Here is a 26,730-nt window from a genome sequence, read left to right on the forward strand (position 1 = left end):
AAACCTGGAGTGCGTGTTGCTTATTCATCACCCGTTTTCCCCTCCACTGCCTGCCTCACTCTGCGTAGGTCCTAGCACCTTGGAGAGCTCCCTCTCCCCAGTGATGGGGGACTCCACTCTGCAGGTGCCTGTCCCCTGGTGATGACTGCACGTTCTCATCTTCCTCCTGGGCACTTACCAGGTGACTGCTCTGCCCCAGGCCTGCACTCAGCCCTTCGACACGCCTTACCGCAGTGACCCCTCCGACAACCTGAGAGAGATGGTGCCAAGCCCCTTTAGATGTAGAGTGTGGCGGTCAGGGAGGCAGAGCCAGGATTCGAATACAGAACTACCAGCCATCACCCCCTCTCTGCTAGTCACGCAACACCCCTGGGGGAGGGGAGAACATCTCAGAGCACTGGGCCTAAGCCTGGCCTGGGGACTCCAAGAGGGCTTCTTGGAGGAGGCAGAGTTGAAAGGGGCAGAGTCTTCTTGGTGCCACACCTTGAACGCTCAAGTCTCCATCCAAAGCAAAGTCACCAGGTGTCAGTGACTTTGCAGGGAGCAGAGGTGAGCGCACTGGTAGCTTGTGTGTGGGGCCTCTGAGTCTAGGGCCGTCATTTCCCAGGACTTCTGCCTTGTCTCCCTCAGGCCTCAAGCCCCTGATTAGTGCCTGAGCCTGGGCCCAGGCTTGGCATCTGCGCACCCACTTCCCTGCACAGTGCTCCCCAAACCGCCCGAGAAACACAGCACGGCGGCCGGCAGGGGCCGTCTCACTCAGGGGCCCGTGTGGGTTTGGAAGCGCAGCATCAGGCATCTGTGCGCTGACAGTCCTCGAGGAGCTGCTGACACATGGGGCCGTAGCCGCTTCCCGGCAGCCCTGTGATGACCACAGATACCGGGCATTCGGAGGCTGTGGGGCCAGCTCTCTGGATCCCCCAGGGACAGTCTGGGCTTGGGCGGGGCTGGGGACAGCAGCAGAGTGGTCACTTCCTGGCATCCCCAGCAGCTTTCGGGGAAGGGGCTGCGGGGTGGGGGTGGGGGGGCGCTGGGCTCACAGCGAAAGGCGGGTTGCTATGACATCAGAAAGGAAGAGCCAGACCCTCTGCCAGGAACCAGCCTGTGCTGCGCCCCAGTGGGTCACGACACCCTGGGACCCTCAGGTCAAGCCGGGTGGGGGCATTCCCGCCTCCTCCTGTCTCTGCCAGGACTGGCTGTGTCGGGCCAGCTGTGGTCTCCATGACCCAGGCCATGAAAATGTGATCCTGGCCCTGGGGGTCTTGGGCCCTGTTGGCTATGGGATCTAGTGTTGGTTGGAGGAGGTGGGCAGACCTCAGATTGTCCACAAAGGTCTTCTTGTCCTGACCCTCACCCCAAACCAGGCCTGCTTCCTGGACTCGCTGCCCAGCCTCTCCCACATCGTTTTGCTCCTGTTCTCTCCATGCCCAGCCTGGCCCACCAGTTCAGCTGTGACCACACTCGCCCTCTCTCTCTCCTCCCCAGCCACGCCGTCTCCCTTCAGCTCCCAGATGCACTGTGCTCGCTCCCCCCAGGACCTTTGCACATGCCGTCCCTACACCTGCCTTCCTGTTCCGTGTTAACTCCTGTTCACACTCGAGTTCTCAGCGTAGGTGCCACCTCCACTCACCCCAGTGGGCAACTCAGAGCACAGGTCCTTCCTGTTAGCATTCCCAATAGTTTCACTTTCGTCTTCACTGTATTATGTGACTCCTGTTTGTTTGCCCTGAGGTGCAGGGTCCTGTGAGGGGCCTGTGCCTGCCCCAGAGCAAGGGCGGAAAGGCCACAGGTTGTGAGACTAGATGAAACCTCAGGGGCCATGTTACATCCAAACAAGCAACCAAAATGTGAGGCTAGTTCCCCCAAATCGGTTCTTCGTGTTCTGGTGGAGGGAGAGAATTCCCTGGGCAGATGCGTTTGGGAAATGCCAGCCGATCTCAGGATCTCAGAGCAGCCCAGGAGGCGGGGCCCTGGCTGTGGCCACGGGATGAAAGAAATGGCTCTGGAGTCCCAGGATAGGGCGGGTTTGGGGTGATCCCACCTTTACACATCCGGCGGGAAAAGCCTCGTGTGGCAGCTGCCAGCGCCCAGACAATTTGACCTGACACCTGAGGAGGGCTAAGCCTGTTCTGACCCTGCTCATGGCCCCCGAGGGAGGAAGGCTGTCGATGACAAAGGCCTCACACTAAGGTCCTTCCCTTCTCAACACCCCTGCAACTGGAGCACATTCGACCTGGACGTCTTGTTTGCCACCGGATTACTATTTCGTATCAAGACCTCTTCCCCCAAGTCTCATGCTGGTTCATTCCAGACACATCAATGAAGCCAGTCGTAGAAACACTACCTGTCCGCACACAGGCTCTCGAAGCAGAGGCAGGCGGCTGCACAGGGAGGAGACCCATGAGGCTCTCGCCTCCGTGGCAAGGCCTGTGGCCCGCAAGGTGCTCCCGGAGCCCCTGCTTCCGCTCCTTCCTGCCTCTCCATTGTCAACGCACTGAGTTGCATCACCAGGACACGAGGGATGGGAGGCCGGCATTGCTTCCGTGGTTTTATCCATCTTTAGAAGATTCAAGCCAAACCCAGCGACCCACCAGCAGCCTGCACCTGGCAGTTAGCCGGAGGAGGCCTCTGGAGAGGCGAGTGAGGAGACGGCCTGAGGTGCAGGGAGCTGGCCTGCACAGCCAGCTGTTGGCCCTTCGGAGGACAAGAGGACCCCGGGACCTTCTCCGACATCTGGTGGAAATGATCAGGGAAAAGGAAAATGGCCAATGTGGTCAACTGGCACACAAAACGATGGCCCCGAGACTCGCACTCCTCAGCAATTTCTCTTTTGGTTAATCTTCACCCGAGGATATTTTCCATTGATTTTTAGAGAGAGTGGAAGGGAGGGGAAGAGACAGAGAGAGAAACATCGATGTGAGAGAGACACATCGATTGGTTGCCTCCCGCACGCACCCTGACAGGGCCAGGGATTCAGCCTGCAACTAAGGTACATGCCCTTGACTGGAATCAAAACCGGGACCCTTCAGTCTTTGGTTGACACTCCATCCACTGAGCCAAACCAGTGAGGGCTCTCCAGCGATTTCTTCTCTACCCCTACGACACCGTCTCTTCCACGCTTCTCAATAAAACACACCTTCTGCCCTAAGAGAGCTGGCCCATGACACGGCTTGACTGCAGAGCATTGATTGGTGGAGCCATGCTTAGGCATGAAATTCACCTCGTGGACAATCGCATGTCTTATTGTTTAAAGGCTTTACACAAACTGGCAACATAAACGTGCTAAATGCATTTATTCTTATGCTGCCAAATATTTGAGTGGACATCAAGGGCTTAGCAGTTCATCTGGTGCAGGACACACAGATTCATGGTGAAAGCACTGCACCGATGACCACAAGCATGGGTTTGAGATGCCAATAGTTCTGGTTCAAGCCCCCATCCTGCCACTTATCAGTGTGGACATGTTTGGCCTCCCGAGCCCTTGTCTCCTCATGTAGAAGGTGATGATACCTACTACATCAAAATTTCCAAGAGGGTCAAAACAAAGATGTTTGTAATTTAGAAGATTCATAGAAAGTGCTCAAGATATGGGGTTGCAACTTCTTCCTTCTCTACCATCACCATCATCCCACCATCACCATCACATTTATCCCCACCATCGTTATCACATCATCCCATCACCTTCATCATCATCCCATCATCACCATCATCACCATCACATTTATCACCACCATCCCATCACCTTCATCATCACCTTCCCATCACCACCACCATCATCCCATCATCACCATCACATTTATCACCACCATCATTATCACATCATCCCATCACCACCATCTCCATAATCACCATTATCATCATCAACATTGCCATCCTCCTCCTCCTCCTTCTCCTCACCACCACCACCACCGTCATCATCACCATCATGATCACCACCGTCACCCTCACATTTATCACCACCATCAGCATCATTGCCAGCACCACTGCCTCGTCATGGTATGAGGAGTCATCTGCTCCTATAAAGGGAGATGAAGAGATACCGCACACGTGTCACCTAGCCATACTGAAGACTATTAGTGAGCCCCAAAGATGGACGTATCTAAGAGTACTTGTGGGGCAACAGAAAGGAGTAGCTGACTCTTCCACTTCTCAAGAAGAATTCTTACATTGCAGCTGATTTCACAAGTGAAAGCTGTGGTGAAGGAACGTTTTCTTTACTTGGCACCTTGAGACCAGCGTGCTTGATCTGGGAGAGAGCCCGGTGGCCCTTGGAGGGACTCCCCAGGAGCTCGGTGGAGAGCTCAGCCAAGTGGACTAGGGCGCTGGACAGATGTCCACTTCTCTTGCACACGCTGATGAGTCTCACACAATGACAAAGAGCCACGAGAAAGTGTCCCTGGTGGTGGGAGGCGGTGTGGGTGGTGATCCAAAAAGGCCCGCTCATCCAGTGGCACCTGCTGGGCGACCTGGGCAAGCTCCTCCCCTTGCTGGACTTCCATGTCCTTTGTAAAATAAGGTTTGGACCAAACAATCTCTAAAACGTTTCTCCTGCTTCTAAACCCTGTGTTTAAAAAGCCTTTATTGATGAGAGCATTACAGATGTCCTCCCCTGTCCCGCACTGCCCCACTCCACTGGTTTTTATGATGATAGGAAATGCAGATTTAGGGAGAACGAAAGACATGCACCTCAGTGCATGATTCTGAAGCAGGAAGTTGTAAGACCTGCTTTATTTCTCTCGTCCAATTGGAGGCGACCTTCACAGTGTTGATGGGCTTTAACTCAGCCGGTCCCGCTGTCGCCCCTCTAGTGTCGTGGAGAAGACTCCGCTCACCCTATGGGGGGGCCCACAGGACTCCCAGGGGAGGTGGGTGGCGGTGGGTTGGCGGCCATGCAGGAGGCTGCATGGCTTGCTTCTCTTGGAACCATCTGACAGGAAGCACAGCAGATCTGGCTTCTGAGTCAGGGCATGTCCAAGGGGGACGACAGTGTCTCCCCAACTCTGTGTCCCCAGCTCCTGCCTCAAGGAAGGCAGAGATGTGACCGTCTAGTAGACCTCCGGTTGGGAGGTCTGGGGGTGCAGCTGCATTTGAGCCTGGACTGTCTGCCAGGAGCCAACGTGGGCGCCAGGGATCTCCTTCTGTGCAGGCTGCTGTGGTGAATGTGTGGGATGGGGCGTGAGAACACGCTGAAGCGACGGCTGTGGGCTTGGGAAGGGGCCCTGTGAATGGTGGGCCCTTCCACAGGCTCTGTTTGTCCTACTGTTTTCATAAGAATTGGGATATTTTTTTGTTGTTGGTGGTGTTTTATTTTGGATTTTTTTGGCTTCTCTTGAAAAACTGGGACATCTGGGCACAGTGGGCCCCTGGCAATATCCAGCAGGGTGGAGAGGACCCTCTTCCCTGGGGCGCCTGCTCTCGGGTCCGCCGCAGTCTCCACCACACCCCGTTGTCTCATGCTCAGCCTGGCCCGGACCTGGGCCCTTGTAACAGAAACGGGAAGCCCCATAGCCCCAGCTCCCACCGTGCACCCGCTCAGCCTCGGCCCTTACAGTTTAACCCCCGATGGCTGGCTGTTGATGCCAGGGAAGCTGGTCCTCCAAGATCCTGTCGACTGGGCTGGCACCGCCTGGGATAGAACCGTCACAGTTTCCACATGATCACGAACGGCCACTATTTCAGTTCTTCTCTGAATGTGGGTCCAAACTCTAGGAGAGTTCATCGGTTTTCATTTTAGCACCAGGAGGGGTGTCTCCTGGAATACTGTGTGCCTCACCCCAGGTGCTTCCAGACCAGAGACACAGTCAGGGTGACGCAGCCTCCGGAATGAGGCCGCGACGAGTGCCTGGCCTGGGGCTCTAGTCCCACGTGTAATGGCTGTTGTGTGCCACCTTGCCTGGCCGTCTTGGGTGAGACTGCCCTTCGAATCAGTGGACTCTGAGAAAAGCAGATTCTCTCCCTCAAGTGGGGGCCTCATCTCATCAGTTGAAGCCTAAATAGGACAAAAGACCGGCCTCCCGAGGGGGGTCCCCAGCAGACAGCTTTCGGACTTCATCTGACCATCGCCCCCCGAGTCCCCCTCCTGTTGGCCCGTGCTGCGGATTTTGGACTTGCCAGACTCCATAACTGCACGAGCCAATTCCTTACAGTAAATCTCCTTTCTACTGCACACGTGCCTTTGGTCTGTTTCTCTGAGAAACCTGGCTATCACGTCGCCGTCTCTCCCACCTGCCATGGACGGGCAGTGGCACGGCGGTGCCGCCCCAGGTGGGCTGCACATGGTCTTCAACCTGCTGCCCTGGAAGCTTTATGTTCAAAGATCATGGCGGGGGGGGGGGGCACAGTCTCCTGTTGTGTCTGGGGTCTGACTGGGGGCAGGGAGAGGGGTGAGGAGGGCAGCTGGCCATTCTGACAGGCCCAGGGGCCTTTGGTCGGCCATGCTTGACGGAAGGCGAACTTTCCCACCAAAAACTTGGTGAAGCCCAGCACTTCCCAGTGACATCCTTGGTGGGCACTCCCTCTAGGGCCTCCTCAGAGCTCTTCCCACCCGCCAGCCCCACCCTCGAACCGGGCACACGGAGGGCACCCTGGACACCTGGGCGCGTGCTGGCTGGATCACGCATCCTCCGCCTCAGAGCCCGGGAGCCACAGGTGTGCGAGGCCACTCCCTTATCAGCTTTCACTTTAGCCAACAAGCATTCTGATCACCGAGCTCTGCTCTATAAAAAGTGCCATTTCCTCAGTTGTTGCTGTCACCAGAGGCCCAACCATGACACTCACAACACGAGACAAGATGTTATTGTACTAAAAGGAATAAGTGACAGAGGTTTTTATTTACACGACTGATGTTCGTAGGCATCAGATGCTTTTTACGCTGCTCCCAAGAAACAAACATATAATTCACCAGCATTTGACGGCACGGTCACTGCAAACACGTAAGTTATTAACGAGAAGGTGTCTAAGTATAAACCTCAAAGCCCCACCTTTCTCCCTAAAGACGAAATAAGACATCTACTCTCTCCCGAAGCCAGAGGAGCTGGGAAGGGAGCTGCCCGAGGAGCCTCCTAGCTTGTGAAGGTGCGTGGAGCGTGGCCAATCCCGCATCCACCCTCCCCCTTCCCTGTCTCTCACCACAGAGTCTAGAATTTTGCCCACATTTGCTGTCCCAGCCCCCCGTGCAGCTCAGGGCAATCTGGGACCAGTCTCTGAAGGATGAGACAGAGGGACAGAGTGCAGGGGATGCTGGGTATTTCAGCTTTCCCAGCAACTGGCACGAAAAGGTAGTTACTACCATCGCCTTTCCAAGGGGACAAGGTGGCAGGCACATGGCAGCCCTCTTGCAACCATGAGAGCACACAGCCAGCGGCTAAGGTGGGAACCAGGAACTAAAGGGGCCGAGTCCTTGAGGGCATCGCTGAGCTGGTGAAGCAGCCCTGTCTTCCCTTCTCATGACACGAAATAGCCAGTGCTCAGGCCTGGAGGTCGGACACTCAGTTCCTTGCGAGGGAAGCAGCCCCAGGGGTGCAGAGGGGCAGGGTCCTCACCACCAGGCGGAGGGCTCAGAGGGAAGGCAGGGCTGGCGGGCAGCACAGGGCCTGTGTCTGAGGTGAAAAGGGTCCGTGTGCTTGGAGATCCGAGGGCCCCTCTGAACGGAAGAAGAGGATGATGGGCACGAAGGTGTTAGTGAGAAGTCTGTTTTCGTCGTGAGTGTAGGACTCCAGGCAAATGCCTTGGTGCGGTCGGGGCAGGTGCTCAGACCGGGGCGGGGCGGCGGGGCAAGGGGGGGGGGTGCGGGGGGGCAGCCTCCCACACCTGAGGCGGCTGGACACTCGCTCTCGCACCTGCACCCTCGGCCGACCCCGCTGGCCGGCAAAGGCGGCTGGACTTCTCTTGAGGGCCCTGCTGCCCGACCGCCGAGGCCGTTCCCGCCACCAAGGGGACGAGGCGCCGGCAGCCCGGACAGCGGCGATGGCGAGGGCGGCTCTCACGTCTCACCCTCACCAAGGTGCACGCGTGCACATCCGCACCGGCTCATTTTGGGGGAAAGAAATCAGAAAAGGTTATGACCAAGTGGGTGGAGGGGAGGAGGGCTCTACTTTCTACTATGCTACTTTTTAGAAATTCAAGAGAATTTTCTAAGCGTGTTCACATGTTCTATTTAAATAAAAGGTCAATAATGGTGAACTGAGTGGGGGGTAGAAACCACTTTCTTTCCCTTATTTCTTTGTGTTGAAGAACTAAGAAATGCTATCTATACTTTTAAAAAAAGTCAACTGCTCCGCTGGTAACCCCACCCCAGGCTGCCCTCCCACGCGGGGGCACCGTGTGAAGCTGAACGGGTCAGCGGGGCCCCCCTCTTCGGCACGCGGTCAGGAGCCGGCGCCTGCACAGGTGCTTGGGCTCCCTGCTCAGCTCCACCAGCAGCTGAGTCAGGCCTTGGGTTCAGGAGAGCCCACAGGCTGTGCAGCTCCCTTCAGGAATGTTAGAAGTGGTGCCAGCTGGGTGGCCCTATTTGCCCCTGATCTGGGCTGGCCCACCGTGAGCACATACCCTGGACCAGGCTCCTTCCAGCCACCATTCCGGTGTGGCCTCCCCTCTCTCCTCCCACCATCCCTGGCGAGGCTACTGCTGTCCCTATCTGACTGACGGGGACGCCGGGCTGCTGTGAGCAGGACGGAGGGCCAGCTGCTCCGCAGGGAGGAGGTGGTGTCACCTGTGAGCACAGGTGAGCTTGGGTTTGACTGAGCCCAGAGCCTGCTTTGCATGTTCTCCCCTCAGCCCACGGAGGCCCCTCTGGCCGAGCCCGCGCTGTCCATGTGGCACAAGTGTCAGGTGCCTATGTGGTCAGTGCCCAGTGACACTTGGCTGTGCCACTGCAAGGGGCATCCAGGAGAGGGCACTGTGGGGGGGTCTTGGGGACCCCAAATGACCATGGGGCTCTCTGGGAAAAGCAAGGCTTGGGGGACATGAGTGCAGAGACAGGATGGGGGTGAAGATGGGGGCCCCACGTCTGAAACAAAGTGCAGCCAGGGGATGAGGGAGGCGGACGGAGGCCAGAGATGCTCCCGAGAAAAGCAGCAGGTCTCGTAGGAGGAAGGAGACTGTGAAACTGGCCCAGGGGTCCCTGCGTGAGGAGTTCCGCTCGGGCCTCTCAGAGTCACTGTGTCCCAGTTCCGGCCACAGAGTCGGATCAGCAATATCCGCCCACCATGCTGTACTGCCCCGGCTGGCCGGTCCATCCCCGAGAAGCCCCCGGCATGTGGCAGATGACTGTGCCTGCCACCCATAGAGCTTGAGAGCCCACGAATGTCTCTCCTCACGGGACAGAGCTGCAGGGAAGGGCTAGGAATCGCGTGTGCCATTAGCTGTCCCAGCCTGGCGGGGCTGCGAGCCCACATGTAAATTACACCAACAGGCGGCAGTGGGAATGACCCGTCCAGGCATCAGAAGTGTGTTTCCTTCTGACTGGTGCACACAGGGCTGCATCTGGGCCAAAGGGGTGGGAACAGTGAGTGTTGGTGCCCGATTGCGCCTCCATAACACACCGACCGTCTTCACGGTTATTTGGAGGCGACGTGACCAATCGCAGAGCCGAGGGCTGCAGAACGCAAGTTAAATGCCTCTGGAACACGCAGCTCAGGTGCACACAAGCTCCGTCCTCCCCTGGGCCCCGCCCTTCCCGAGGGGACACGTTCCGGGATGCTCTCCAAGGAAAGGTCTTCCGGGAAATGGAGGTGAAGTTCGTGCAGGTCCACAGATCCTAGGCCTGGGCAGGGGGTATGAGGGTGGGGGTGGGGCTGAGAATGGACAGAAGCCAGAGGCCCGCCAGGCAGGGTCCGCGGTCTGATGGGGACGGCCGGGCGCCCAGATGCAGCCCTGGGGCTCTTGTGGTGGCGCCCACCTGAGCACATTCCAGGGACCCCGACAGCTCTCTAGCAGTTCAGGATGGAAAGACCGATGAGCAGGAGGAGTTGACAAGGACCCACTTTTTCTGTGTCGTGAATTAGGGGGACTTGCAAGGTCTGTGGGGACGAAGACGTGCAGAAAAGCCGGAGAGCCAGTCTGCAGCTCTGTTCCTGGGACCTGGACAGACCGCACCGGGTCAGAAACCTTCCAGGCCCACGGGGGAGACAAAGGCAACTCCCCACACTTGTAAGCCACCTGGAGGCCAGAGGCAGCCCCGCTGACTAAAGCCTGAGGTGGGGGCCCAGGCGCGGCGAGGACTGCGGGCTCCTGGCGCTCCGGGAGGCAGGCCGCCTGGGGGTCCACGGCCCAGGCCCAGGGTCCGGCGAGCACGCGGCCTCTCCGGCCCTTTTCCTGCTATAAGGTTGACGCCACTTATGGAAACAAGTTCAGGTGGTAGAAGGGGTTGAGCACAAGTGTAAGTGAACCCTGCAAGCCCAGGTTCGCAGTGGGGCCTTAGGAGACCTCTGTCCTGCCGGCAACCGGAGGCAACCGCGCCCCCTGGGTGCCTTCCAGACCCCAGTGGACTCTGCCCGCCGGGCACAGATCTCGGCTTCCAGCACGGGCTGGCCCCTTGCAAGGGGCGAGGGGTGGCCTCTGGCTCAAGCTACACTTGTAACCAGTGAGCCTCTCTGGGTGGCAGGAGCACAGCCTCTGCTGTCATAGAAATTAGCACCTCACAGGACAGAGGAAAATAGATTTGGTGCTTAAGGAAGTGGAAAATAGAATTTCCCGTCCTATTTTCAGAAGAAGGTCCTCTGAACCATGCCAGCGGAACTGCTGCTTTTGCATTTAGAAAATCGGGGAGCAATTGTGAAAGTGGTTTAATCTTGCTGGTGTTTTATCCCCTGTGAACGTCAGGGGAAATATCGTTACCAGGAAAAGAATGATGAGAGCAAACACCAACCTCAGTGGGTTTTCAGGCTGGGAACGGTGGCCACACCTCCAGGAAGAACCTCCCTCTGTTGCCTTCCCCTCCAGGACCAGCTTCCAGGCCACAGCTCAGCAAGACCACACGGGCGCCTCCCAGGGGTCCCAGGGAAAGCCCCACGTGGCTCCCCAGCGAGGGCCTGAGCTGGTGGGTTTTGGGTGCATTAGCGCCTGTGTGCCAAGGCCAAACGGAAGTGCCGGCTCAAACCCTCTTGTAAATGAGAGCACGGAGGGCTAAGCAGATAAGCGGGAGGACGAGGGCAGCCTGGCGCCACGCCGTCTCCTCTGCGTGAGCGCTCCACTCCTGGCCACCACGCACTGCGTTCGGTCATCTAGGGAACAGTTTCAAAGACTTGACACAGGAAGCCGGCGTCCGGGCTTATTCCCAGGCTGGCTTGGAATCTCCCCGGCGGCGGCCCTGGGGCCGGAACGCACTCTCCAGGCCTGTTCGCGGCCGCTGGTTCCAGGGAGCAGGTTTTCCACTGGGGGCGGATGGAGGAGTTCAATTCTGAGGGCGCATCCCGAGGCCTGTGAGGCTGTACTCTCCTGGGCACAGATGAGGTCACCAATGTGCTCACAAGCACAGAAGCTGCTGGAACCCCGGCCGAGGCCATTCCTGGGGCCGCCCAAATAGGTCGTGTCATGAAGCCTGGTGCCTGTGACCCGCCTACCACCCCGCAGGGGGTGGCCCGGCCAGGCTCTGAGACCCAGTCGCCTCTGCGGTGGATGTCAGCCCTGGTCCTGGTGATCGCCTGGGAAGACTCGGAGGCTGAACAGCACCAGCCTTTCTGCCGGGCCTGTCCCCATCCCGCCCTCCGGCACACCTATGCCCATGTGACACCCCCCCAAAGGCAGCGCTCAGGGTGAGGGATTTCCCAGCGTCCTGTTCAGCGGCCCTGGCTGCTGTGAAAGCAGGCAGGGATCCCCGGGTTGGCGACGGGAAGAAATAGTTTCAGGAGCCGTGTCCTGCGGGCCACACCTGTGTGCACGCGGGCGGGGCACCCTGGTGGAGCAGAGGAGCTGGGCTGCCGCGCACGCGGGCGGGGCACACGGATGTCTGCCGTGGGGTACGAGGGGCATTGCCTTCACTGGGGCTTCATGCGAAGCAGTGACAGCGTTGATACCGCCCACTGGCCCAGGTGGGACATGCTGTCTTCGAAATGTGGCTCAGTGGCAGGTGCCTGGCCGCGAGGACGCTTGCTGCCTGAGTAATGCTCCCTGCCCCGCGCAGCAGTGCCGCAGCCCTGGCAGGTGCGGATCAGGAGCTTCTGAAGGCACCACCATTGCCGCCCAGCACCTGGAACACGCATTTGGTGGGTCTCCCTTTCAGGGCCCATAGGCAGCCCACACAGAGCACCGTTGAACCGTCCGCTGCAATGTGCCCCCAACCCGTGCTCCACTGGTGTCTCCTGCACTGTGAGTTTCTGCAAGTTATTCTGGTGTGAGAGGTCGGTGTGCACCAGCTTACGGGGGGCAGGGGGGGACGCAGAGACTAGGCAAAGGGGCTGTGAGGAGCGGCTCGTGGGGCAGCTCTGCCAGCCTCGCCCCTGGGCTGCGTTGCCCCAGGGACTGCTCAGCTGGCCTGCGTTCCCACCCTGCTCTTACGTCCCAGCCGTGTGACCTTGGACAAGTTACACACAGTCTGTGACTCACTCTGTTCGTCTACAAAATGAGGGTAATGGTGTGAGGAGGAGATGGCAGTCCCTGGGGCGTGCCGGGTGTCAGTCCTCTGTCTGGGAGGGGGGCCTCGACTGTCCCCTCTCACAGACGAGGCAAGCAGGTGGCCCACAGTCACACAGTCACACAGTCACACAGTCGGGCGAGGCTTCCGGCTCTTCTCGCTGCAGTGTCCCCACTGGGGCTTGGGAAGCAGGCAGTGCTGGGTGTGACGCTGCTGCCTCCCCGCTGTGTGACCTTGGGCAAGTGACTCAGCCTCTCTGAGGCTCCGTGTCCTCATCTGTGATGCTCACTCCATCTGACCTGGGCGTCAGGGCCGGGCGAGAGGTACAGGTGAGGCCAGTGGGTACCTGAGTGCCCCAACAAAAGGGCGCTGTGATCACCCACACAAGCGCTCGCAGCACGAGAATTGGCGAGGATTGCCCAGGGCTGGCGCGGTGGCTGGATCAGCACCCTGGTTGGCGGAAAGAGGTTGGGGCCGCTGTAGTGCCGGAGGGACCAGAAACACATTTTAAACCCCAGCTCAATCTTGTTTACACGGATAATTCTCAGAACTGAAGGGGTTTGCCAAGGGTGTTAGCGATTCTGGTTGGAATCTGCGGCAGGAATAATTTAAGACCGCTCTCTCCGTGTGAGGAGGGAGGCGGTTGCCTGTGAATCCGAGTCGGTCTCTAGTCGAACGAAGCGTGAAACTTGTGACCCTGGGAGCCGCAGGCCGGGCGGCGCGCTGTCCTGGGTGCGGTGGGCCCTCGGCCGCCTGCTGGTCAGACGCCAGCCCTGCGTGTTCCCAGGTGGCATGGCCTCCCCTGAGCTGTTTTTGTGAGGACACCTGGCCGCCCTGTCGCCACACCGGGGGACAGGCAGCTGCTTAGAAACGAGTCACTTCTCCACACACTGGGGCACGCTTGGCTGAGGGGATGGGGGAGGAGGCTGCGTGACTTTTACACAGAAGCAATCCCTGGAAACGCCCACGCTGCACCCTGCCACCCTCAGCTCTCCCACGGGCCTGCGGTAGTGAGCCATCTTCTACACACATGCCATGGGTTCCGGCTGGTCGGTGGCGGAGCGTGGAGAGGGTCTTCATCAAACCTCAAGGCCGTGCTTGGGATGGTCTGACTTACAACACAGGCCCTGCGGGGAGGGAAGCTCTCCCGGGCGGTTAGAGGACACGTTAAGAGAGGGGCTCCCCTTGCAGCTGTGCCCGCACCCATTCACCAGGCAGCAGGCCCTCCCCGCTGCCTGCAGCTCCCAGCTGCCCCGTCAATGGTTTGCTCCTCTTGGCCAACGGGAGCCCCCAGACAGCCCTGCCCAGGAACGGCTATGCGAACGGGCACCCAGGAGGGGTGGGCCGGGGCTGAGGGGCAGGCCAAGGCTGGGCTCTGCTGAGACCACACCCTCGCTTAGCTTTCTCCCCACCCATCCTGCCTGCTCCCCTCCCTCCTCTTCTACTGGGCACTTCCCCCCACCCCCCATCACACGCGCCCAGTCCCAGTCTGAGTTCTGCTACCAGGGACGGGAGCAGTGGAGGCAGCCACCTGAGAGCCCATGAACCCAGGGACCGTGGAAGGCTGGTGCGGCGCCCAGTGGGGAAACTGCTGGGAGTGCCCAGGGGGTGTGGTCAAACCACCCAGGGCATCAAGCAGGAGCCCCGCGTGGACCGTCTTCAGGACAGCTGGCCGGGCTGCAGGCCGGGGGCCCTGCGTGGGTGCTGCTGGGCTTACCCATGGACGGTGAGTGCCACTCACGCAGCAGCACTGGTGAGGCTGGGCCCCTCAAGCCCCCACACCCTTAGAGGTGAACATTTTTCCATCTCTTTTCCCTTTTCAATGGGTTGATTTTGTTGGCTTTGTTCCTCGCGGCAAAAGGTCCCGAGAAACGCACGCTATACAGGGAGCTGCAGGCTCGACTCAGCATGTCCTACTTAAAAGACGAATTCCTTAAAATAAGGGGGAGGTAGATTTTATTTTAGGGTGCCTAGCTCGGCCTAGCAATTCTTTTTCTATTGAGGTAAAAGGCCGCCTAATGTGAAATCCCCCACCCTCCTCCTGTGAGTGGCAGTGCAGCCATGCTAGGTACGCACACTGGCCACAGACCTCCGGAACTTCTACTTCTGGCAAAACCAGAATTCTGTGCCCGGTAAACTCTAAGCATGCCCTCTCTCACTGCCTCTGGCTGGGCCAGTGTTTGCTGGGAGAGTCTGAGGAACCTGCCACAGGACAGCCATCAGGACGCACATGGGAGCCGGCAGTGACGACACCGAGGACGGGGATGCGAACAGCTAGCACACCGCCCCACCCCGCCCCGCCCCGCCCCCGCTGCCCTTGACGGGGTGTGGGGGGCGACTTCAACAACACGAGGCTGCTGGCATCCATGCCGACGGCCCTCGCCTTCCTGGGTGAGCCAGTGCCCTGCCTGGCCAGGGCCGCCCTCTGTCTGCAGGATGGCCTGGGTCCCCTGGAGGTTCCCAGACCCGCTCAGCCCAGCCCCAGCCAGGCCCCCGAGGTGAGCAAGAAACCCGGGGTCACATGGGTGGTTGTTCGCAGGGCACCTGCAGCAACCCACACAGGGATCTTTTAAAACGAAACCCAGATCACCTCTCTCCCGACAGAACCTGCCGTGGCCCCAGAGACTTAGACCAGTTCTCAGCCTGGCCCAGCCTCCGCGCCCACCGCCCTGGCCCACCGGAGGCCGGTAGCTGTGCACTCCTGATGTGCTGTGTGCGCGCGGTCAAGCTCTGCCCTGTCCAAGCTGCTCCGGGGCGACGCAGAGCCCGTCCTGGCGGGCCCACCGCTCTCTGTCCTCCCCAGCCTTCAAGCAGGAAGCCTAGCCTTGGTCTCCTCACCTCCAGCTGCCCCGCCGCCCATCCCCACGCCAGACTCCGCCTCCCCTCCCCCACGCGCAGACCTGGTTGGTCCCACGCTGTGGGCACGCCGGCTGCCCCTTAAAGGAGGTGTCGCCTGGTTCGGCTCCTCCGACTGGGGTTTGGTTTGCTTTTAGTTCTGAAACCTGTGAAGAAACAGATCCCTTTGTCTTCCTGGGTGACATGCACAGTTTCCCACGACATTCAGGGCTACAAGTTATTTCTGAGCCGAGCCAGCCCGCTATCGTCCCGGAGACGCTCTGAGCTGTGACAGGGGGCGCGCCCCCTCCGGGGCAGAATCAGATCCACGCACTGTGCTTCCACGTGCAAGTCCTCAGCCAGGGGACTGCTCACCGCTGCCCGTTGTTGACATTCACTCCCCAGGCTGTGATATTTGTCGGTGACGGGTGGTTTAAACGATAATGTCGTTTTTGCTGCCGTGTTGGGGGTTCCAGTCTCTTTAGGCCAGTGACAGCGGATGGTTACATAAAATGTCCTTTAAAGTAAACTTCAGTGTAAAAGGCGGGTTGGTTTAAATAACAGCATTGGGGAGCAATAGGGTCCAGCTAACGGCGGAGAGCGGGAAGGGGAGTTGGGAAGGGCGCGACGGGCCAGCGTGACCGTGTGGCCGCGGGCGAGGGCTGCCAGCACTGGGAGGGCGAGTGGTGCTGGAGGAGCTGCTCTGAGGAGCCGCGCCGATTGCTCTTCTGTTGCAGATCTCATTAGGATGAATTTTTATACATTCCCCTAATGTGCCGAGACCTACTGAGATCTGGGAAGGGCAGCGCCGGGACCGAGGGAATCCTCCACATCGTTAGACTGAGAGCTGGTCCGTAATGTGCCGCCCTCTCAGAACGAGGCTGCACAGAGGCTTCGTCCTGACGCAGGCACCGGTGACAGTGTGTCCTCAGCTGTGTTCTTCCCTCCCCTGCACTGAAAACAGGCCCAGGATACAGATGTGCCCGTTAGGTTCAAAAGCCAAGTTGGATTCTGGGAGTGGGGATTCCTTGGTGACAGGTGGAGAAGACACAGTGTTCCTGAACCAGAGCTCTGTGGGGTGAGAGCCCTGCCGCCGTGGCCTCCCCGTGGCACCTGCCACCTGCCACCTGGCCGGGGCATGCTTTCTAAGCTACTGTACCGGCGTGCAGTCAGCTACACCATCTCTGAGTGACCCTAATGGGGCAGGAGTGAATTTCCCTGCACTTAGCTGCCTCCCGCACACTGCGGTTTGGACTGGGACGAGCTGGCTCACTGTCCACTTTCACGCTGGAGACGCGCCCCGGCCAGGATCACTGTGTCTGTGGCAGGCTCGCCCGAGGTGGCGCCCAGCCCAGCTCAGTCCAGCCAGCACGGTTCTGGAGCCTGCGTCCCGGCCAGGCCTGCAAGCGAAACGCTGGGTGGATGCTATTTAACACAGTGACAGATGACGTGATTGGCTGTGAGTCTCTGGACTTGCTGAGCAGCTCGAGACATCCGGAGGGCTGATCAAGTACCAGGTGCAGACAGAACTCTCCGTCACCTCCTGCCTGCATTTCAAAGTGCCCAGCGCCCTGCTCATCCTCTCTACTCAGCACATTTCCCAGGGGCTTTGCTGTCCGGTTCCTTCAGCCTGAGGGCTGTCATTCCTCAGCTTGTCTGTCCTCTTGCTTCTGCTTACTTTTCTGAATGCTGTTTGGTCATTACTACGTGGCTGCTTCACACACACGATCACAGCCCAGGCCGCTGCTCTCCCAGATGGCAGGAGCTGCCAAGCCTCACAGGGGACAAGGGCCTGTGGACCCCGGCGGAGAGGAGCAGGTGGGGAAGGGAGATTCTGCATCCAGCGATTTGAGCTTGAACAGCCTCAAACTCAGACACTGTATGGGTCTGGGCACCCTGGTACCAGCTGCCGAGAGCAAAGCCCGAAGCTGGACTGTCCAACCGAACCCCGACTCCGGCTGGGCGGGGCGAGGCTGGTCCTTCCTGTGGTTCTAGAACACGGAGGCTGTGGGCTTGACAACACCCGCTCTTTCTTCCAACGGCACGGACTTTCCCACGATGGCTTCTCTGCACAGGCGACCCCAGCCTGGCTCACCCACCGACCACTGGAGTCCCTCCCAGGACCCGCCCCCCGCGCACCCTGCAGTGCTCCAACGGGGCGGCTGGGCTGTTTCCATGGCGCTGGAGACTCATACACATCAAGACAAATGAGACGTTTTCTAAATCGTCTGCTGTGGCGGTTTCTTAGCAACCTGCTATTAGAGGGCCTCTGGGCAGTTAGAAAGACCTGCGCTCTCCCAAGTGCAGCTCTGGTCTCAGGAGCCCAAGCCCTGCCCACGCCCCACACTGGTCTCGGGAGGAGATGGCCCTGAACGCGTCCTTGGGGCCAGATGCCACTCTACCCGCCCCGCCCGGCCTCATGGGCGCCGGCTCAGAATCTGTGCCCACCTGTGGGATGGCACACGCGTGCCCTGGACAGTGGCACCCTGAACAGCTGCCATGGTTGGGACGAAGATTCCCACCTTCATTCTGTCACCTTTTGCCCCGGAAATTAAACGGCTGCCAGAGTGAAGGGTGAGGCAGTGTTTCCCCGGCTGCGGCATCGAACCCCACATCGGACGCGCTGCGGCATGAACCCCACATCAGACCTGCTGCGGCATCGAACCCCACGTCGGACCCGCTGCGGCATGAACCCCACATCAGACCTGCTGCGGCATCGAACCCCACGTCGGACCCGCTGCGGCATGAACCCCACGTCGGACCCGCTGCGGCATGAACCCCACGTCGGACCCGCTGCGGCATGAACCCCACGTCGGACCCGCTGTGGCATGAACCCCACGTCGGACCCGCTGCGGCATCGAACCCCACGTCAGACCCGCTGCGGCATGAACCCCACGTTGGACCCGCTGCGGCATGAACCCCACGTCGGACCCGCTGCGGCATGAACCCCACGTCGGACCCGGTCAGACCTGCTGCGGCATCGAACCCCACGTCGGACCCGCTGCGGCATGAACCCCACATCGGACCCGCTGCGGCATCGAACCCCACGTCGGACCCGCTGCGGCATGAACCCCACGTCGGACCCGCTGCGGCATCGAACCCCACGTCAGACCCGCTGCGGCATCGAACCCCACGTCGGACCCGCTGCGGCATGAACCCCACGTCGGCACCCCGAGGCTCTGAGGCTGTGGCCGGTGCACATGCGCCCGGGATGAGGACTCGGCCTGCAGGGGCTCAATGTGGAGACGAACTCCGTCCGGCCCATCGCTGCCATTCGGCGGCTCTCGGACCTAACGGCAGGCTGGGCGGTTTGCAAGCTGGCTTTCACCACCTGCACCCCCGCCCCCCCCCTTTAACATCTGTACCCTATTGTCCTCGCCCTACAAAAACAAACCCAGTGAGAGAACACGTGCCTCTTGCGGTAACTTCCTTGACAAACGACTCACGGACAAAACCAGAAATTTAACTCTTTTATACCGCTGACCCCTGAACAACATAGGTTTGAGAGGTGCAGGTCCACGTGTTCGCGGATTTTTCAGTAAACGTGCACAGTGCTGTAAATGTGCTTTCTCTTTTTATTCTTCTCTTCGCGGCACTTCCTCTCGCTCACTGTTGTGAGAATACAGCACAGAGTACACGTGACGCACTAACACCGTGTGTCCCGCACGGGTCTAGCGGGGCCACGGGGATGCCTGCAGCCGCTGACAGCAATGGGGTCCAGCACACGGTGGGGGGGCCCCTCCCACTGAGCCAGCACCCACGTCTGCAGTCACCCCAGCAGCCTGCCTCCAGGACCGGGTGGAGTGTCCACATCCCAGTGGGGAGGACGAGGCCCCGGATGTGTGCGCTGGCCAATGCCCTCCCCAACCCCCAGGGGGCGAGGCCCCACCTCAGGCCTGGGCGGCTGCTGCCTGAATGGGGAGTTCTGGGTAGAATCCTGGGTCTTTATTTAGAGTTTGACTTCGGAATGCGGACAGCTCGCTCAAATTCTCCTGATACTCACGGGAATGTCGAAAACAATGCTCCTACTTTCTGAAACTTATGGGACCCTTCCCCCGAGGATAACAGCCGGTGTCATCCAGCCCACACTCACCAGCCAGACCCACGGGCCGCCTCCGTGCTCTGACCTCCTGACAGAAGTCATCAGACGGTACTGACTCCTTTTAAGACATTCAAATACTATCTGATTATTCAGAAATGTTTATTGGGGCTAATTTAAGTAACAGTTGATCAGAAATGGTTCAGCTATAAATTAATCCTCAGTGACCACGGCTCTGACAGTTGCTGGCGTGTATTTAACCACATGAAAAGCTTTTCAATTTTGCATTAAGAGGACCGAGGCTCAGGGAGAGCTCAGAGGACCCTCGGCCTCTGGTTCTCAATGAGACAGGGTCGGAGGGGGTCATTTTTATTGGCTGCCAGCGTTGCTAGGAGGCAGGTGTCAGCCAGTGACCTGCTGAGCGGGACCAGACACAGTGGGTGTGGACCAGAGGACCACGCCCCATCCCAACCCGGTTCCTCAGGGGCAGAGGCTGCTGGCTGCACAAAACCAGGCTGGGCCTTACTGGGAAAAGAGAGGCCTCAGCGACGCACCTTCCCCAGCCCAGCCAGGTCTGCAGGGCCCGGGATCTGCATTTTAACACACTCCCCAGGCTGCAGGTCCGGGAACCAGCCTCAAGGTCTCCCTCTCCTCCACCTCCCACCTCCTGAACAAGGCCTGGGTCCTGTCCACGCTTCCCACCTACCTCGCTGGGCTCCCCCACCCTTCCTCTCCTCACCGACGCCTCTCTGGTCCTGCCCAGGCCCACGTCCACTCTTGGGCCGACTCCCTCCTTCCCTGTGCTCTGGCGCAGCTCTTGTCCTTATACTTCTACCCCCACACGGCACCCGAAGGCGCCGGGCAGACAGCAAACCCGATGGCGTTCTTCAAGGCTTCTTACCCTGTGATGGGCCTCCAGAGGCCCCGTGTGACCTGCTTCCGGCCCTCCTCACGGGCCTGCTCTCCCACCGCCTCGGCTTGCTGGCCGCATTCTTGCCGCAGACTTCCGCCCCGTGGTGTGCCAAGCTCAGGCCTGCACCTGCTGCTCTCGCTGCCTGATGGCTGCACAGCCAGCTCTTAGTCTTGGCGCAGCTTTCACGGACGTGCCCCATTTAAAGCATCTGCTCCCCGCCCCCCACCTGCCCATTCTGGCCTGTCTCATCCCTGGGTTGTTTTTCTCGTGGTTCCTTCCAGGTCTGACAGTTTCCGTTCTCTCTTCTGTCTCCACCATCACGGGGTCAGCTCTCAAAGACAGGGTGGGGCCACAAAAGTGTGGCCACCGTTGTGCCTCAATGATGGCAGAGTCCATGTGTAACAAATGCCTCTATGGTGACCAGGTGGGTCCCTTTTCCTCTGACCCAAGATGGACTAGCCTCTAAAACACTAACATTTCCTCCAAGGAGAAATCCGAAGAAACACACACGGTTCTTTGATCAGCCCACATTTCTGTTGCTGTTGATGATTTAGGAAGACGATCTGGACAGGTTCTCTGGCCCAGCGCCCTCCTTGGGGGTCGGCCTCCTTGTCAAGTCAGAGTTGTATAGGCTTATAGTCACACCAAATGGAATGGCGCTCCCCGACCCCCTGGAAGAATTGCCCACCACGGTCACCAACGTATTACCTTCATCCTCATTGGGGAGTTTTCAAATGCTGAAACGATTTAAGGGTGGAAAGTACTGCTGCAGGTTTCTGCCTGTTCGGTTTGTCCTTTACCTCAAAGGGCTTGAGTGTCTTGGAAAAGCAGCAGGAGTGTCGCTGTGGCTGTGCCCGAATTCTGACCTCAGGTCCTGCTGCTGCCAGGAGCAGTGGGGGTGCGGAGAGGGGCGGGTACTCAAATGGCCAAATGGGTGGGTAGATGGGTGGATGGACAAGTGGACAGATGAATGGGTAGAGGAGTGGGTGGGTGAGGGGCAGATGGATGAATGTACAGATAGAAGGATGGATGATGGGTGGATGGGCAGACAAATGGACAGATGGACAGATAATAAATTGGTGGGTGGAAGGACAAATGGATGGATGATGGATGGATAAATGGACAGATGGATGGATAATAAATTGGTGAGTGGAAGGACCGATCGATGAGTGATGGATGCATAGATGGATGAAAGGATGAGTAAGTGGAAGGGTGGACAGATGGTCAGAGAGATGAATACTGGCCTAAATGAGTATGGATGTACTAGTACTACCCACCTGTCATACTTCACCAACCAGTTTAGGACTGAGCATTATGAATTTGTGTAAGCCCCGTCCAAATCTGCATGTGAAACTTGCAATCTATGTCACCTTTGGATTCCATTGTTCTTTAAAAAAATTTTAAATGGCCCTGGCTGGTTTGGCTCATGGGATAGAGTGTCGGCCTGTGGACTGAAGGGTCCCAGGTTTGATTCCAGTCAAGGGCACATGCCTGGCTGTGGGCTCGATCCCCAATGGGGGGTGTGCAGGAGGCAGCCAATCTCTCTTATCATTGATGTTTTTCTCTCTCTCCCTCTGAAATAATAAAAAATTTCAATGAATTTATTGGGGGGTAACATCTATACTAATAAAAGCGTAGGTGGCGTCTCACCCTCACGTCACCACAAGATGGCCGCCCCATGTTGTCACAAGATGGCCATCCCCACATCATCATAAGATGGCCACCCTCACATTGTCACAAGATGGCCACCACAAGGTGGCCGGCAGGAGAGGGCAGTTGTGAGCGATCAGGCCTGCAGGGGAGGGCAGTTGGGGGCGACCAGGTCAGCAGGGGAGGGCAGTTAGGGGTGACCAGGCCCACAGGGGAGCAGTTAGGCATCAATCAGGCCGGCAGGGGAGCAGTTAGGGGGTGTTCAGGCTGGCAGACAGAAGCAGTTAGGAGCCAGCAGTCCTGGATTGTGAGAGGGATGTCCGACTGCTGGTTCAGGCCCTATGTGTGGCAGTTGGACATCCCCTGAGGGGTCACAGATTGGAGAGGGTGCAGGCTGGGCTGAGGGACACCCCTCAGTGCACGAATTTCATGCACTGAGCCTCTAGTTAGCTAATAAAATTATATAGTTTCAGGTGTGCAATTCTATAATACATCACCTGTATACTGTGTGGTGTGCTCACCATCCCAAGTCAAGTCTCCTTTCGTCACCATTTGCCCCCTTTATCCTCATTGGATTCTATTAGTCTTAATGGAAAGCCCAACCTTGATCTGGCCCCTCACTTCCAAAAGCAAAGTGCCAGGCCTGGCCCATCCCAGGTTGGCCACAGCAGATGGTCAACGCTGCCTCCCAGAGGCGACAGGCGAACTGAAAATGCTGTGTGCCCAGCTCTGCCCTCTTGGGACAAAGGAGCCTCAGAGCAAGTCACAGCGGAGACAGCAGGTTGCTGCCGAGACACAGAACCCTCAGTCGTGCGCTCTCTTCCCGCTCTTTTCAGGTGTGCAGACTGTTCTTGAGGCCGTGAGCTCAGGTAAGCTCCTGGCCGTCCTCTGGATGCGGATGCGCAGGCAGAGCTGAGCTCCCCGTGGAGGGGGCGGGAGGGAGGCTGCCGGCGGTGTGTGTGAGTGTGTGTCTGTCGGGGGGGGGGGGGGGGGGGCGGGGCACCTCCTTGCAGGTGCTCTCTCAGGTGCTGCTCAGCTGCCGGCTTAGTTTTGCTTTTACTAGACATGAGGCTCTGTGGCTTTTCTTGTTTTTATTGCCCCACATCTTAGGAAAATGAAATCAGCATCTCAGCTGAAATCAGCATTACAGCTCACGAATCCCCAAAGCCCAAATCAAACGCCTCACTCAGTCACACGGCCCGACGGGCGAATGGCTCAGAGCAGAAGCGAGCTCCTCCTTAGGCATCTCGGGGTCTGAGACACTGAGGGCCGCCACTGCCGAGGTCCCTTCCCGGTGGCTGGCACAGCGAGGTTCCCTGCCGTGCTGGGGAGGCCACTATCAGCCAGAAGCAAACAAAACAGAGCACCCGGCCACAATCCAGCCATCAGCACAGCCTCTTTCTGGGGCACCATTTTTCAGGTTTTTGTTGTTGTTGTTAACATACATATTTTTATTGATTTCAGAGAGGAAGGGGGAGGGAGAGAGAGATAGAAACATCAATGATGAGAGAGAATCATTGATCGGCTGCCTTCTGCACACCCCACACTGGGGATCGCAACCCGGGCATGTGCCCTGACCGGGAATGGAACTGTGATCTCCTAGTTCATGGTTTGATGTTGAACCACTGAGCCACACCGGCCGGACTGGGGCATCATTTTTAAGAGTAACTTTAAAGCCAGAGTCCAACGGTTCCAGCGTTGCCAGGAAGCCGCTCTGCAGCCCGTTCAGTCACCTTCTGCAGCTCAGCCGAGGTCTGATCTCCCCACAGCCCTCCCTGGCCTCTCCCCACTGCCTGGCTTTGCTTTTGATGTGGCCTCTGCCCGGTGGCCGTGAGTGGAAGAGGCTCTATGCGCAGAGCCTTTGGAGAAGGTATTCCCCTTGGTTCTCTGCTGCTCAGAAGAAAGGCGTCTTCGAGTGAAACGTCTGCGGTTTGGAAGAAACCAATGGGAAAGGCGAACATCATCGGAAGCACGAACGGGCCTCCTGCAGGGTGCAGTCACGGGATAGACTGCCCAATCGGGCGTCTTGTCACCATCCCAGAAGGCAATGCCCTGTAGGCTGCCTCGTCCTTGTCTCAAGGGGACACTCCCTGGGGGCATGCAGGCACCTCCTGAGCCATCGCTGGGTGCCAGCCAGGACCTGGGAGACGAACCCGGGACAGCGAGCTGACCTGCTGCGTGTTCCTGTGTCAGTGGCCATCCGGCCTGCGAGGGCCTGCTCTCTGTCCGCCACCCCGGAGTCATTTGTCTTCCTGTCATTATCATCCTCTCCCGCCAGGAAGAGGAGGGCCACGTGAAGAACGGAGGACCCCCTTCCCAGGAAGGCAGGCCTGCCCCGCATACCCTCCACAGCCCCGGCCCACTCATTAGCGGGAACCTCAGGGGCAGGAAGTGGTTTCCCTGATAACGTCCCAATTGTCCTGGAGGTGACTTAGCAGAGGATGGACCAGGCCGGTGGGCCCGGGAATGAGCCTCCACCCTCACAGCCACCTCTCCCGTGACGACCGGCACTGCTCACTGAGTTCCGGAACACTCCAGCCCTGACCTCTTCCCTGGCTGCGCATCGAGGCCCATCGGGGCCCTCGGCGAGTGTCCGCACTTACAGACGGCGTCTGGTCTGCGGACTAGAGGCCTGGTGGCTGTGGCCAAAGCCCAGCTGGTGGGAGCTGTGGCTGGGACCCCAATTCCAGGCGGCCAGTCTCAGCAGGTGCTTAAGCTCCTGCCCACGCAGGGGGCTACCACAGTTCAAGGACCAGATGAACCCTCTGACTATGAAATCACTAAGGTAAATCTAAAACATTAATACATCCAATTGACTATTCACCAATAAATCATCGGAGCCTCTGCAGCATTTTGATTTTACTCTCATTTTTAAGGAACGTTCAGAGGCATAAATCTAGTCATGAGAGCAACTTAAGACGGAACGGACACAGAAAGGAGCCGCGCATTCTGCTCACGGCTGCTTTCCCGTCCCCTCCGGCGCTGGCGGGGATGGTAGGAGCTCCCCAAGGTCTCAACGTGGTATACACTGGTCGTCACAGGGCGGCTGACGCCGTGGCCCAAGATCCCACAGGGCACCTGTGTGTCAGGGTTGAGCTGTCAGAAGCCACGCTAGGGTAGGTGGTGTCGGATGCTCCCCATGGGCTGGGAAGGAGGCATTCCTGCACTGCAGGTGGCAGGCAAGTGGATGTGCCTCCCATCTCACAGAAAGAAGGGCCCTTGCACCTGGGAAGGGTTCCTTGTACCTGGGGGAGGGCCCCTTGCACCTGGGGGAGGGCGCCTTGCACCTGGGGGAGGGCCCCTTACACCTGGGGGAGGGCCCCTTGTACCTGGGGAGGGTTCCTTGTACCTGGCGGAGGGCCCCTTGCACCTGGGGGAGGGCGCCTTGCACCTGGGGAGTGCACAGAGGAGCAAGTCCCGTTACCTGTGCAGTGTTCATCAGACAATCCATGCGACAGGCAGGGCTTGGTTCAGGGTTTGGGGTACGTCTAGTCCCCTTCCTCAGCAGGTCCTTATTGCCAAACTTATCACATCTACATCCATTACAAACATTACAATACAGTGTCATATATTTTTGCTTTAAGTAGTCAGCTGTCTTTTAAATAAATCAAGGGGAAAATATAACCTTTTATATGAACCCACAAATGTATCTTTTCTGTGCTCTCCAACTCTTCCTTCAGATCTGAATTGCCAACCACTTTTTGCCTTACAATTTGACAATGTCATTCCAGTGCTGAGTGGTCTCCATTCTTTCTTTTTTTAAAAAATGTTTTTATTTATTTCAGAGAGTAAGGGAGAGGGAGAGAGAGATAGTGATTGGCTGCCTCCTGCACACCTCACACTGGGGATCGAGCCTGCAACCCGGGCATGTGCCCTGACTGGGAACCGAACTGTGACCTCCTGGTTCATAGGTTGATGCTCAACCACTGAGCCACGCTGGGCTCCATTATTCCTACAGAGAATCCAGCCCTCATTCCTCACTGTCATCATTTGTATGTAACACATCTTTCCTCTACTCTCAAGATTTTTTAAAAAATATATTTTTATTGATTTCAGAGAGGAAGGGAGAGGGAGAGAGAAGTAAAAACATCAATGATGAGAGAGAATCATTGACTGGCTGCCCCCTACTGGGGATTGAGCCTGCAACCTGGGCACGTGCCCTTGACTGGAATCAAACTCGGAACCTTTCAGTCCGAAGGCTGATGCTTATCCACTGAGCCAAATAGGCTAGGGCAGTGGTCGGCAAACTGCGGCCCCTTGAGTGTGGCTCTTCCACAAAATACCACATGCGGGCACGCACATACAGTGTGACTGAAACTTCGTGGCCACGCTCAAAGGGACAAAGAGCCGCATGTGGCTCGCGAGCTGCGGTTTGCTGACCACAGGGCTAGGGCTTTCTCTCTTTTTTTAATTTCAGCAGTTTGACTCTGATCAAGGTATGGCTTTCTTTGTAGTTATCCTACTTGGAGTTCACTGAATTTCCTGGATCTGTTTGTTTCTCGACCAAATTTGAAATTTCAACCATTTTTTTTTTCTATCTTGTTATCTCTCTCTCCTCTCCCTCTGGGACTCCAATGACATACACTAAGTCACCAGACTTTATCTCACTGAAACTCTATGCTTCAATCCTCTGCCCTGCAGTTCTCCAGATTGGATAATTTTTACTGCGTTACCTTCGAATGCACTGAGCCTTCCTTCTGCCTTCTATAATCTATTTATAAGCCC

The 26,730-nt window shown here is 58.0% G+C and overlaps 1 protein-coding gene across 1 annotated transcript in view; it reads right to left on the bottom strand.

The window, feature by feature from the left end:
* The window catches only part of CDH4 (cadherin 4), a gene marked incomplete at its 5' end in the record, with an annotated part of 111,444 nt that overhangs the window by 62,355 nt on the left and 22,359 nt on the right, over window positions 1-26,730 (bottom strand). Inside the window, 2 exons of the mRNA XM_081097674.1 lie at window positions 3,907-4,013; window positions 4,216-4,393. Of these exons, the coding sequence (XP_080953800.1) occupies window positions 3,907-4,013; window positions 4,216-4,393 (285 nt within the window). The remainder of the gene's footprint in view (window positions 1-3,906; window positions 4,014-4,215; window positions 4,394-26,730) is intronic.

The sequence above is a fragment of the Myotis nattereri genome, assembly GCF_964212035.1.
Source record: "Myotis nattereri genome assembly, chromosome: 8".
In the NCBI taxonomy this organism is placed as follows: Eukaryota; Metazoa; Chordata; class Mammalia; order Chiroptera; family Vespertilionidae; genus Myotis; species Myotis nattereri.